General features: G+C 24.7%; 1 protein-coding gene across 1 annotated transcript; it reads left to right on the forward strand.

The window, feature by feature from the left end:
* Nucleotides 1-2,406: 2,406 nt before the first annotated feature.
* On the forward strand, nt 2,407-13,882 carry LOC145840949 (uncharacterized). Its single transcript, XM_082948307.1, has 8 exons — nt 2,407-2,533; nt 4,900-5,023; nt 8,336-8,378; nt 8,861-8,996; nt 9,427-9,780; nt 12,240-12,383; nt 12,461-12,644; nt 13,658-13,882. The coding sequence occupies exons 5-8, from the start codon at nt 9,632-9,634 to the stop codon at nt 13,823-13,825; spliced, it is 645 nt and encodes a 214-aa protein (XP_082804433.1). The 5' UTR covers nt 2,407-2,533; nt 4,900-5,023; nt 8,336-8,378; nt 8,861-8,996; nt 9,427-9,631; the 3' UTR covers nt 13,826-13,882.
* Nucleotides 13,883-14,286: the final 404 nt, after the last annotated feature.

The following is a 14,286-nucleotide window of genomic DNA, read 5'->3' on the forward strand; positions in this document are numbered from 1 at the left end:
ATTTACTTGTTTTGTGACTTATTTCAAAAACAATTTAATGCTATAAAGTCAATAAATCATAGATTAAAATTATTTATCATAGTTATTTAAATAGAGACATTTTTAAGGATTTATTTCTATGGACGGACGGTATTTAATACAATTAAAAGAAAAGTCAATTTTTTGATTAGAACATTTTATTGCAAGTAATTATTGTTAAACGTCAAAAATTACAAAAGAATTTATAGTTACTAACGAACAATAGTTTTTTAAACATTGAATTAATTTGCTTAAACAACAAATTAAAAAAAAAAAGTTTAGTCATGAATATATTTTGTTTAAACTTAAGCAGTCAATTACCAATGATTTCATTAAGTGCTTTATTGAAAAATTATATCACTTTATTAGCAGGCATACACAGTTAAAAAGAATTATTGAGAAATGAATAATATCCGGTAAATTTTTTGTTTAATAAAATTTGAAAAAAATGAAAATATATTTTAGTTTATTTAAAACAAACTAATTTCTTCACTTTTCTCTAGTAACTTTATTTTCTAGACATGATTCATTATAAACTTTATCAATTAACTACTTCAAAAAGGTATGTCTATACAGACATCTTAATATTTAATTCGATAGAGTACTATATGTGTTTTTTTGTTTCCGCATAGATACAAATAAAGTTTTTCTAAATTATTTGTCACCAGGAATAAATGTAGTTAATAGACTTAAAACTTTTACTTTTCTTAGTTTGTTAATGTACAATCATATTATAAATAGTTTTAGTTCTTTAAAGACTATTTTAAAAAAGTATAATATTTTAAAACGGTGATTAATGCGACTTACAAGATTCAATTTCAAGTTAAAAAAATAATGATAGTTGCATATTATTACGGTAGTATAGTTATATAAAAGTAAACTTTAATAACTGCCAAAACTTTTTTCTAATTTAAACAAAACATTTTTAAACTAGACCTAACATTAGTTAAAGAGGCTTTAGAAATATATACTATAGAATGGTTTCACATTAATAACCATTCAATCTTTTAAAAAAGAACAACTTCTATCATTTACAACATAGAGTGTGTCTTAAACAAGTAGTAAACCCATAAAAACACTTACCTTACTGAAAAACTTTTTTTGGTAACAATCCCATTGAAAATAAGTTTTAAAGTCATATTTCACGCCAAGTTTTGTATTCTACTTGAAAAAGAATGAAGACTTTTTAAAACTTTATTTTATTGTGTGAGCTATGAATAAGAAAACTAAAAATACTAACTTTATTAATTAGTTCAATATATTTAAGCTCTATTTTTGCTTCAAAAGATCAATTATTAAGGTTTAATAAACAAAGGTTCAATCTTAAATTATTTAAACTAAATACTGAGCGTTTTTATTGGAATACATACTGATAACAGTTAAATTATTTACTGCTGATAAGAGTTTTATTTTTCAAATCTTAATTTGAAGAAGAACTTAGAATTTTTTTGTATGAATTTTGTTCATTTGATTGCTTTTATATCAAAGCAAAACAATTTTATCTATGAAATGCTACGCGGGTAATATAAACACAGCACTAATGTGCTTGGTCACACGAAACAGGAAGGAAACGACACAAAAGTAACTGCAACGCACAAGCCAGCATTCTAAGCAAAAGTAAAATGTTTCTGCTTCCATTGCTTTTAAAACAGATACAAAGTTATGAAGCATTAAAAAGATTATAAGGACTATAGTAAATATAAAAACAGATCAGGAAGGAAGTATTTCTGCTCAACAACTTTATGTGCAGGCTCGTTACGCCACAATTGAGTAAAACTTGTGCTGCCTGTAATTAGTATAATATTTTTATATGCTTTTAAAGCAAGTTATTTAGTTTAAAAATTAATGCAGGCAAAAATGTTTTTAAGTCAGCACTATGAAGATTATTTGAAATTTTAGTTCAAACTAACTGAAACTTTATAAAGAAAAAACGTATTACTATGCTCATAAGTTTTAGAAGTATTTTTTGTTAATAAAGACAGTATAACTTACAAGCTTATATAATTATTTACATGTTTTTTAACAGTTTTGACTATGTACTGAAACTTTTAGTGTAAAACAATTAACATTTGTAAAAAGTTTACTAGATCTTAAGTAAAAAAAAATCGAGTGTTTTTATTTTTTGGAAGACATGGTATCTTAATTGTTTTTTGATACAAAAAAGCTTTTGTCATATCATACAATTACTTAATGCTTTATATTTGTTGCAAGTTCTTACATTAAATAATTTTAAATACTTGCAAGTAGTACACTTTAACTGAAAACTACTTAAAATTTTCAGCTTTTTTCTTGAACTTAAAATAAACAGTTCTTTTAAGTCTTAACATAGTTATTTACAAATGATGTGTTCATCTATATGTGAGTTAAGCGATGATGAACTAGAAAAAGTATCGGCTCTTTCATTAATTATTGATGTAAAAAATAATGAAATAAAGAGAAGAAGCAGTGGTTTCAAAGGAAACAAGACGGAAAAAAGACAGCCTGAAAACAAAGAAGAATCAGAAAACTTAACAAAGTAGTTTTAAATTTGATTTTTATTGTAAAATCAGGTTTTAAAAAATTATCCAAAACTATATACATTATTATTTTTAAACTTATATGCTTAAAACACCAAATTAAAATAGGTTATAATTATACATACTTAAAAAAAAGAGACAGAAAATTGTAACTATCTGTAATAATTGTAACTCTGTAAGATTAAGTTAAGTTGTATATGTCTTGTTAAAGCAAGCTAAGTTAGTTAAACTTCTAATAAGTTTATAAAAATCTATTTAAAGCTATTATGTTATAATACGAAAACCAAACATTTAAAAAAATCTAAAAAGTTTTCGTTTCAATCTTATTATTATTACTTAAAGTACTTTTAAAAGCTTTGTCAGCAAGCAAGTAAAATAATTAATAAGTTTATAAATAAATTCATTTACTCAATTTGAATGATATCTAGTGTTATTTTTTAAGTTTTAAAAGGTTTATTGACTGTTACATTATAACTAGACTAGAAAGTTTTAAGTATTATTTATGGAAGGACAAAAATCGCTCAAAATATTTTGTCATAGGACCTGGTGCACGAAAAAACCTAGGTGTTTAAGTTACTTGGCTAATTTTCTTAAAACTTTTATTACAACTTAATCAGTAATAATTTTAATAAATAAATAAAAGTTAAAACTTAGATATATATAAACAATATGATATTAAACTCTTTTTGATAAATTTTTTGACAAAAACAAAAAAGAATAATTATATCATGGTTTCAAACAGTAGAATAACAAAAAAAAAACTAATAGTTTTTATTTAAATAAACATAAAGATAAAAAGAAAACATTGAAAAATACACAAGAAAATAATAATTATAAAGTACAACTACTTAAATGGTAAACATAGTTATAATGTTACATAGTTATAATTTAAAAATATAATCATATGGAACAAAAACTGTTTTTGCTTGTAATCTTAAGTAAACAGTACTACTACATAATAAAATTATTTTTGCTTCCTGATCTCTGGTCGCTTGTTGTTCCCATTTAAATAATGGTTCCCGTTTCGATCAGACTAACATGATTGTTGCATGAAACAAAGCATTGAGTTTTTCGCAGCTTTTGTGTTTTTTACTAAGTTTTCACGGATCGTAAATCTCTTTGCAGAATTTATCACTGCTTTTTATCTTTCAACAAAATTTTCGACACATTTTAGTTAAAGGTTTTTGATTTTTATCTTAGAATAACGCGTGTTCTGCTAAAGTAGATCCTGTCACAAAAACAAAATGTCTTGTCATAGTGTGTTACTGATTCCTTCACATGGAGACTTATCGTATTCACAAATACTGTTCTGGGTATTATAGGATGATTCCGTGATCATTTTTGTTTTTTTTTTACCAATAATTAGCATTTATTACCTAAGTATAGAAGCTTTAAAACCGCATGAATCTTTTATGGTCCATTATTTACAATTAAAGTAAATTTGTAAAAATTAATTTCTTTACAACGAGAGATTCTGGTTACTCATTCCTACTAAAAATATTTTTTATGTTGCTTATATCTTCTAAGCAACTTTAGAATAGAAATTAAACGTCCTCTATGGTATAGTTTTGATAAAACTTGCCTTTCTTTTTTTTTTGCTACAAAAGGACTGAAAATTTAATTATTGGCCAGTAAAGGATTTTTGTACACTTTAGACCAAAATCTATCATTTTCTCAATAATTACGATGACTAGAAACAGTCAATTCTTGTTACTATCTGCCTCTTTTGTAAAGGATATTTCTTCCTGTAAAACGTTAAGTTTGAGAATAAATGGTAATTCTTATTTTGTTTACTTTTTGAAAACTCAGATGACAAATATAGAAATATATTAGTCTCGAAAATAAAATGAAAAAGTTGAGTTTCCTTTCATATTGTCTGTAATTAATTAGAAGGGACTTATTTTTTCTTATTTGATACATGTATATTTATTATAGTTAAAAAGTTTAAACCGTTAACTTTTATAGATCGGCTGATTGTCTAATTTAGTTACAATATTAGTATTAAGTTATGCAAAACAATAAATGTAGCTGACTTCTTCTAAATCTAAAACATCTATGTTCTTATAAAAATCACAAAGTTTTAAATTCAATCAGTATAAACTATATTATTTAATTTTATTGCTTGATTAGAAACCTAAACTACTCAAAATAATTCAATTTTCTATGATAATTTATTTTTAGTGATCTAATAAAAATTGTAGCTGTAAAACAACTTATTTATTTAGAAAATAAACTTTGAAGTTTTAAATGTTTTTCTTAAAAAAATCTTTACTTACAATACATACAAGTTAAAATAACTTAGTACGTAAACTGTTTTTTTACACATTCTAAGTCTTAACTTTTCTGTAAATAAGTTAACTCTCAGAAAGTGTAAGGGAATCGAATCAATAGCAGACAAACTAAAGAACAAAAATGAAAACAATAACAGTCAAGTAGAAGTTAAAAATGCTAAAAATAAAAGTACTAGGACACTTGACACCAACTTCAACGTTAGTTGACAATAAAGGAAACACTTTTAAATTAAAATAACTTTGTTAGTGAAAGATGTTTAAAATATTCAAGTTTTATTATGTTTGTTATAAATATCCGAATATCCGAACGGTTTAAATTCGTTGGAATAAAAAAGCAATAGTTTAAGAAGTACTTGATCTATTGAAATTGATGTACGTTTCTCTGTGTTAAACTAGTAATAAAATTCAAAGGAGTTATGAAAACATAACTGTTTTAAAGAACAGAAGATAAAATTAAAGATATCTAAAGTTTAAGTAAACAAAATGATAAAAAAAATGGTTGAAACACCCACCAAGTATACATTAATCATAAATAGTATTAGTTGTTATATAAATAAACTTATACAAATTATAGAATACTTGTATACTTCAATAAGGAGTAATTACTTGTAATATTTAAAGCAAATTATGTTGGGATATTATAAAACAGGATTATGCTAACTAAAATTTTATAAATTTACAAGTATTCACCCTCAAAAAAGTTTCTAGTATGTACTTAAAAATAAAACTCAAATTAAAGTTATATACTTTTTAGTTATACCTACGTCATACTATTTGCACACAGTTTTGCATCGCATACTGCAGGGGTCGACAGGCTGGAGGTACTCGCGATCCTAATTTCGATTTTGAAACATCTTTGCGGGTCGCAGTTTTAGTTTAATCACACATTTTAAATTATTTGGTTTCAACTTTATTCAAACTAATACATGAGTCAGTCTAAATTCTAAATAGACATATAGGGTTCATTATTAAAAGGTAAAATTGCGATTTTTGTCTTAATGAACTCACTATCTGTCTAATAAACTATTATTTTTATGCTTAATAATTTTATTACTTAACTATCACCTAGTACCAAAATAAACGAGCTTAAAAAGTAATTTTAGGCCACTTTTTTCAGTTTTCGCTATCAATCTCTTTTTATTAAATCTTTTTATAAGTTGAATATAATCTTTTCCTACTTAAAATTTAATAACTTTCAATACTTGATTAACCTTTATTTTTTTTAATCAACAAACTAAATTAGATAAATAAACTAAAAAATATTCAAATGTACTACAAAAACAAAATTGGCTAACTTCAAAATTTACGTTTAAACTTTTCAGTAAACTGTTTACTTCTCAAACAGAGCCTCATTTTGAGACAATAAAATTAGCCTAACTAATCTAACCTGAATATTTAAAAGTGGAAATAAAATTCATTAAGGCTAATTAAAATAAATAAAGCTAGTCAAGTACTAACACTATTATTATTATTGTTATTTCATAAGTACTAACTACTTGGCTAGAATATGTTAAAGATTTTTTTAATAAAGAACTTATCTAAACTAGCTTTAGAATTATTTATAAAAGTTTCAAGCTAGATTTATTAAAATAAAACAAATTTGGAAAATTATAGTTCTTCAAACTTGCTAAACTAACCTAAATATTTGACAACCCTATTTGGTATAAAACTAGTACAAAAATGTAATGATATAATACAAAACTAACATAGTTTACTAACCTAAATAATGGGCGCGAAAAAACAACTTACTGTGCTCAAACATTTTTAAAGAGGTGAAAATTTTTCTAATCAATACAATATCTTACTACAACTTATGATATTTTAAAATAATTTTTTTAAATCAGTTAAATAAAATGCAGTGAAAAAAATATTTGATGGAAAGTTACATAAAAAGTAATTGTTCAACAAAATACTTAGTGTGATTAGAACTAACTCTTCAGTTATTACTGTGCAAGGCTTAAGTTTACATTATAAACTACTACACTGTGCATTGAGAAAAATCATTTAATAATTACTAAAATTATTACTTACAAAATTCAAGAAGAACCCAAAATATGACAGTATTCCATAGTTTTAATAGTTTGCACTTACAGCTGTAGAAAAAAAATTATGATATTTCTATTGTGAACAAATGCTCATAAATAGACAGTCTGTATTTTTAACTTTTTAAGTTTAAGCAGTAAAATTAGGAGAGTAATTTTTATCAGGGACATAAAATGGAATATGTCAAAATACAGAACTTTCAACAAAAAATTATCTTTTTAAAAAATAAACTTTAGTTTGCCAGATCAACATGCTTGCGGGCGGCATCCAATTAAACATAAAAACATGCTAGAGGGCCGCAGTTGGCCCGGGTCTCAGTCTACTGAAAGCTTGTGGTCTAATGATCGAATGGTATTATCGAAGTTTTATATTAACCTGAGCTTAAAAAATTTAAAACTTTGACTCAGATAGATATTCGCCGATGTTTTCTTAGATCAAAAGTATTTATTAACACACTTAAAATCTATTAAAGCCAGCCTTTTCGATTTAGCTAACAAGATATCTGGGTCTAGTGTATGTTAATCTTTTTTTAGTATTAACATACGCTTTTTTTACACTACATGTTGAAGATAAAACTCTAACAATAAAATATCTAGTTTTAGTTTATATCATTGTGGTACATAAGCTTTTTTTTGTAATAAATTAGCTACTAGTAATTTTTTGCTTTGAAAATTTTATATGCAAATATAAGATATACTTAAATAAGATAAATTTTGTTCAATGTTATATATGTGCAGGATAAAAACAGATACTTTTTTTCCTAACTGAAACTTGGCTAACTCCCAATGTTATTGATTTAAATTTTTGTTTTTTAGTGTATAAAATTGTACTAATGATAGACTAGGTAGGGGAGCGTTGCTGTTATTTATTAAAAATATTTTTAATCTATTAAAATCAAAAGTAATTTTGTTTCCTTTAGTATTTTTAAACTAATACGTTTTAATTAGATTTTTTAAGGCTTGAAACTATATACTAATAACTACTAAATATACTACTTAATATATAACTTACTTTCATATATTAAGTTCTCTTCAAAACATTCTTATTTTTTTAAATATGATTGACTTAATTATACTCAATACCAAACATGTTTCCGTTTTACACTCTTGGTGACTTCAAATACCGAGCACAACACATATTAATGGAACCCAATTTTATTTAAAGTTAGTTTAGAAAAGTTATAACTTCTTAACTTAAATAAATGTGTACCAAAATGGTAGAAGAACGAAAAACAAAATTAACTACCTGGGCCAAATTAAGCTTTAACTTTTAACTATATCACTAAAAAAGTCTATATCCTGTGCACCTAAAAATTTCATACACCCAAAAACTTTTTTTTTCACTACAATATGCACACCGTGAAAATAGTGAGTAAAAAACTAATATATGTTTTTGAAACACGATAAACAAAACAATGTAATGATTAAGTTAAAACTGTATTCATTTAATTTTTATTTTTATACTTAGGTAAAAACTGAAGGTCAATCGTCTTTGAAAGAATCTATCGACTGTTAGTTTATTTTTAGGCTCCTGTCATTTACTGTAACTAAAAAGCAAATATGTCAAACTAATTTTTATTCATACTACTTTTTTTAAAACTTTATCGATCATAATTTATTATAGATTTAGCTTATAAAACTGTTTTAATTTTTTTTATATATAAAAGTGATTTTATCAAGTTCAATCAAATGTGCTTTATAAATTAAGTCCAAAATTTTTAAACAAAAAAATAAACAATTATTAAAAAATTTATTAACTATGTTTAAAACCAATGGAACAAGATAATTGTTTTCTTAGAATATATAGGCTTATTTTTGATTTTTTAAACCATTGGTTTTAATTTGTCTTACAGTTAACATTTTTATGAATAGTTTCAATTATACTTCTTAAAGTATTTTTGACTCACTGTGGGCAATAACCACGTTTAAATAACTTACTACTACCGTATCATGTGAATATTTTTTTTTATAATTTAAAAAAGTAATAACATAGCTAAAGACACAAAAACCTCTAAGCATCAAAAAAGTAGAGAAATCGAAGTCTGTAACAGCGAATTTACAGAAAATAACTTAAAAAAATCAAGTTGTCTAACTAAAGAAAATAGTTTTTGCTCAAAAAATAACAAAAGGTTAGTTTAGATGTTTTAATGAAAGAGTAAGTAATTCCAAGCTTTATTAAGATCTCTAAAATGTAGTGTGTAATGGATTTTTACCTTTTTTTATTATTTTAGTCACAGTGTTTAAAGAGCCTAAGTTAAAAAGCTTATCTGATTACATGTACTTTTCTTTTTACGCGGTAATAGACATCACAAAAATTATGACTAAAAGGCATTAAACGCTTATAATCATATTAATCTCCAAATAAACTGAAAACTCAAAAATTGCTTACTTTTAGTGAAATAAAAATAAGATGATATTTAGAAAGTTAAAACAAAAATGAACTGTTTGATTTACAAAACTTAAAAAGTGATTCGAAAATACTTGTTTATTAATCTTTTTTGATTAAACTTATCTAAATCTGAAAGTGTCATAATTAAATATCTTTATAATGCATTTCAGAGACTTAAAAGAGAAAAGTCCGACGACAGGTTTTGAAGTATTTGCAAAAAAACCAAGAGTTCAAGGAAGCAAATCTTCGGAAACTTTATTTCAAAATTATTCAAATGATCATCAAAAACAAAATTTAAGCTCAAAGGACAACTTAAAAAATAGCTCATCTTCAGAGCAAACGAAAAGTAAAAAAGGCGATTTAAATCAAAGTTCAATGAGAATGATGGAGCTCCGACCAATGCCAAAAAGCTTTATGCCTTACAATCGTGAAAATATTGAAAAAGTCAATTACTGTTGCAGCAGTTCGGACAGCTACAGTTCGCAATGTTATAATAGACAACCTTCCTTAAAAATTAAACCCCAGTTAGTGAACTTTAACTAGGGTTTTCTAATAAGTACATATTATATTGCAACTAAAAAACTAAATGTTTGTAAGCTTTACAAGGAAATATTGCAAAAAAATACTACTAGAGTTAATAAAAATGAACTAGCACGCGATAAAACAAACAAATATATGAAAAAAAAACTTCATTATCATCTTAATAATTTGGTATCAGTCTTCTATGTTTGTTATGGTATAATAACTATTCCTACCCGCGCACAATTCCCACCCGCATGATTCCCACCCGGATCAATTCCCACCCGGATCAACTCGGTGCAAAAGTGTAGTCATAAAAAAGTGATAGTTCGTAGAAAATTGTCACCTATACAAAAATTACTCTTTGTGCAAAATTGATGCCGTGTAAAAGTGAAAAATAGATTGGGTGGAAACTCGTTCGGGTGAAAATTGATCGGGTGGGAATTGTGCGTGGAATGGAAGTGAACGGTATTTTGTATATGCGTCGACTATTCTTTTGTATATCGAGCAATATATTCATTGAGCTTTGTTATTAGAGCGTTCATCTCAGAGGGTTTTCAAAGCAGTCATTAGGCCAGTTAAGCCAACAGGCTATATAATTATAACAACTCTGAAACAAGAAACTCTACAAAAAATATCGACTTTTTTTGTTAAAAAACTCATAAAAAACTTGTGTTTTTTTACTAGTATTACATTTTGAATAGCTTATTTTTAAACTTTCTAATACTGATTTTATTACAAGTTAGTATAATATTCTTTAGGTTTTTTAACTATAATTAACTGTACCAGAAGTATCTAGTTTCATATTACTAACTTTTTCTTTAGACTTGAGAAATATCTGAAGGTTATTCTTTATTTAATCAATAACTTTATTTTTACTAAAAATTTTTAATTTCAAAACTTGCAGAAAAAGGTTAATAGTTTTTTTGTAGTAAAACTACATGTTTTTCATGGTTACAAATAAAATAGCAATTATCGAACTAATCAAAAATAATATATTTAAATCATATTAGTTACTTTATTTTCCGGTATTTGTTGTAATTAAATGCATTTCCGAAATGTTGTAAAACAATTTCCGTTAATCACATTTTTAGACTTTTGAGTAATTAACTATAGCATAAATATTTAAATGCTCATTTTTTTAACTTTTAAAACTTTATTACGCTGTTTTATAATTTAAAAAGTTTTCTTTCAAACAAGACAATTTACAAATAAAAGTTTTAAACTTAGATTCTTAATTATAATATTTATAAACATAATCTAAGTTTTTTTTTAACTAAAATTGATACTAATTTTTCAGTAGATTATTTATTTCTTGTTTAGACTACTCTTTTGTTTTCTTAAGCGTTTCAATAGCATGTAAAACTTATACAAAATATATAAAATTTAGACTGCTACTTCAATATTTTATAATTCTTAGTAATAAGTCTTTTAAAATAAATAGTTATAAAATTTAACCGTTTTTTACATTTTTGCGTATAAACTGTTTTTAATATATGTTCACTTTTTAAATATAAATGTCTGAGTCTTAAAATTTATATACTTTAAATAAAGGCTTAGCAAACAACGGCGGTCCAAATAAAAAATAGGGGATACAGCATTTTGTTTTACTTAAAGTTTTGTACAAACAAACAAAGTTTGTTTCGATTTTGTAATAAAGTTTACAAATTAGCTCTAATTTTAGTACTGAGTAAACAGTAGTACTTGTTTATATATTTTTTATTGAATGACAAAAAAAAAACGCTCAAAAAGATCGGTTTAAGGACCTGGTGTACGAAACAAAAATTCGGTTATCGAGTCGAAGTAAGAACTTACCTTAGTTCTTGTTTTTAAAGTTCTTTAAGTTTCCCCAATGTAACTAATTTTACAGTAGCACTTAAAAAATATGTCAGAACAAACAGTTAACAATCCTATTTATTGGAATAAATATGAAATTCTGAGGTTTTGTATTTTTGGACAACATTGTTTAAGTATTTTTGTTATAATTCTACTTAAAGTTATCTTATACATTTAATAAAATAAACCAAAAATGTTAAAATTAAAATTTTATTGTTGTACTAGTTAATTAGAGCCATTTTGCGTAGATTTAAGTTGTAATTTTGTGGATTAGATTTAGTTCGTTTATAAAATGACAATTTATATAATATTTGTTACATAAAAGTACTGTTTTAATTTGTGTCGTTATAATTGTACTTCCTGCTGATAGTTAAAGAAAATATTAAATAGAATTAAAACTTTTTTATTACGTTTTCTAATATCAATTTTAATTCATTGTCCAACTGTTGACAACAATATACAAAAAAGGCAGCTAAAAACTTATAAGTTCTTGAAATCATTGCGTGTTAATATAGTTTCGTTTTTTTCATTTATAAATAGCAAAAGTTTGATCTATGATTAAACAAAAAAAAAATTATTTTTGTGGAACATATTTTATACCAAAGGAAAAATTTTATTTTATTTACAGGCGCCCATCCCCTGTTAGGTCACCGGGATTAAACTCACACAAAGTAAACACTCAACTTCAGCAACACTTAACAAGAAAACAGCAAACGATGTTTCGAAATGAGTATAAGCAAACATGTTTATTTCAAAATCAAGATAACTTGAAGTTAGCTACATTTATTTTTTTTGTTATTATTAAAATGCTTCTTCCTACTTTTTTTTAATTACCTAAACATATATTAGTTCTAAAAGCTCTGAAGAAAACTCCGTATGCGTCAAAGAACATAAATTTGCTGGAAATTTATCTAAATCTGAAAGAAAAGTTGACAAGCAGTATCTAAAAAAGGCAGCAGAAAAAATGGGAGAATGGGACATTGAATGTGTTTGTAAATTTTTGGATCATATAAACTGTGGACAACACAAAGATGTTAGGTTTTTTTTTTGCGGAGGTATCTAAGTGTAAAAGACTATTTTCTAAAGTTTAACAAGCGAACTTAATTTTTCAATAATGATTCATTATAATGTTTAATTTCTAAAAGCTATAAAAGTTAAAGTTGATCAAAAAATACTAAAATAAGTTCATTTAAAACAATAATAATAATCAGAAAAAAACTAAGGCTAACAAATAAAAAAGAATAATGATAGGAATATTGCAAACTTAAAACAAACAAAACGAACAATAAAGTTTTCTATTTTTTAAGCGTCAACATTTTGGATTACCTTTAAAGTATGATAGACAAACAATAGATGCAGCACAATTCAAGTTCCCACAATTCAAGTTCTTAAAAAATAATTAAGGACCAAAAAAAATAAAAAAATAATGTGAATTCAAAAAAATAAAAAACAAGTGTGCAGGTTTTATTGATATATACTTTTTTCCCCTTTTTTGCAACACTATATTTTTTAAACATGGTTAAAATAACTTTAAACTAGAGTAATTTTAAAATAATCTCAAAAAATATTGGATAATTAATAAGACCTGCAGACGTAATTTTATTGTTTTTAAATGCACATTACTTTTGAAGTTGTGGCCCTTTAAATATTTTTCTAAAAGTTAATTTGTCGGATCGAATTTTCCAAATTCGAATTGTCATGTAAGCAATACTAACCAATATTCAAAGCCCTGTATAAACAAAACTTTTTTACAATACGTATGATATAAACACAACTTTTTCAATGCAATTGTTTGATATGCGATGAGATTTAGGTATAAAATTAATATCTCCTTCAAGCTTTTAAAAAATATTGACGTTATTATTGTAGTGCAATAACGAAACGGTTTATAAACTTTAAGTCTTTTTTATTTCAATTTAAACTTGTACATTTCTTTTTATAACCTTATCAAAGTTAAGTAGTAAGCAAATGTTTAATTCTATTACTGTTATTTTTCATAATAAAAAATAGTTTTTGAACACTTATTCTGAAATTACTTTTTTATAGATTTTTAGGAAAAACTTTATATCGGGAGACACCTTGCCATTCCTTAAAGTAGAGCTTCTTGTAGACTTAGGCTTGCCATTTGGAATTGCATACAAAGTGATAGCTAGAATTCATAGGTTGCTAGGTACTTATCCAAACATATTGTTGGCATATCATAATGCTTTGTAATATTTGAAAAAAATATATATTGTTACGTTCTATTTTGTATTTCTAGCGAATAAAATTTTTATATAACGTGAGTTATTTAGTTTTTAGTTTTTGTTAATACTCTTAGAAACTTACAAACAATATAAGTAGTTCTAAAAACTTAAGGAATTTTAAAGTATAAAAGTTTTTTTTTATCAAATACTATCTAAACTGAAATAAATAAAACCTGTAAAAAAAAAATTTGTTTACTAACTTAATTTACTAAGTATAAAGTATTCTTTCAGATCAATAGACTTTAGTTAAGTATTAGCATTAAGTTTTTGTTTACATTAACTAATAAAACGCTTGAATATGTAACTAAGAACGATTTTTATTACTTTTAAAGGTTTTTAATGTTTAACAATGTACTAGTAAAAAAAGAATAAATAAGGCAATACATTTTGATTATATTTTAAACATTAAAAATTTTTATCACTTAAGGT

Source organism: Thalia democratica, chromosome 7 (genome assembly GCF_965202585.1).
Source record: "Thalia democratica chromosome 7, ktThaDemo2.hap1.1, whole genome shotgun sequence".
Taxonomy (NCBI): Eukaryota; Metazoa; Chordata; class Thaliacea; order Salpida; family Salpidae; genus Thalia; species Thalia democratica.

Coding starts and splice junctions, on each gene's coding strand:
- LOC145840949 (XM_082948307.1), top strand. CDS start 9,632: ATGAGAATGATGGAGCTCCGACCAATGCCAAAAAGCTTTATGCCTTAC. Junction 9,781..12,239: donor TCCTTAAAAATTAAACCCCA/GTTAGTGAACTT, acceptor TTTTATTTACAG/GCGCCCATCCCCTGTTAGGT. Junction 12,384..12,460: donor CAAAATCAAGATAACTTGAA/GTTAGCTACATT, acceptor AACATATATTAG/TTCTAAAAGCTCTGAAGAAA.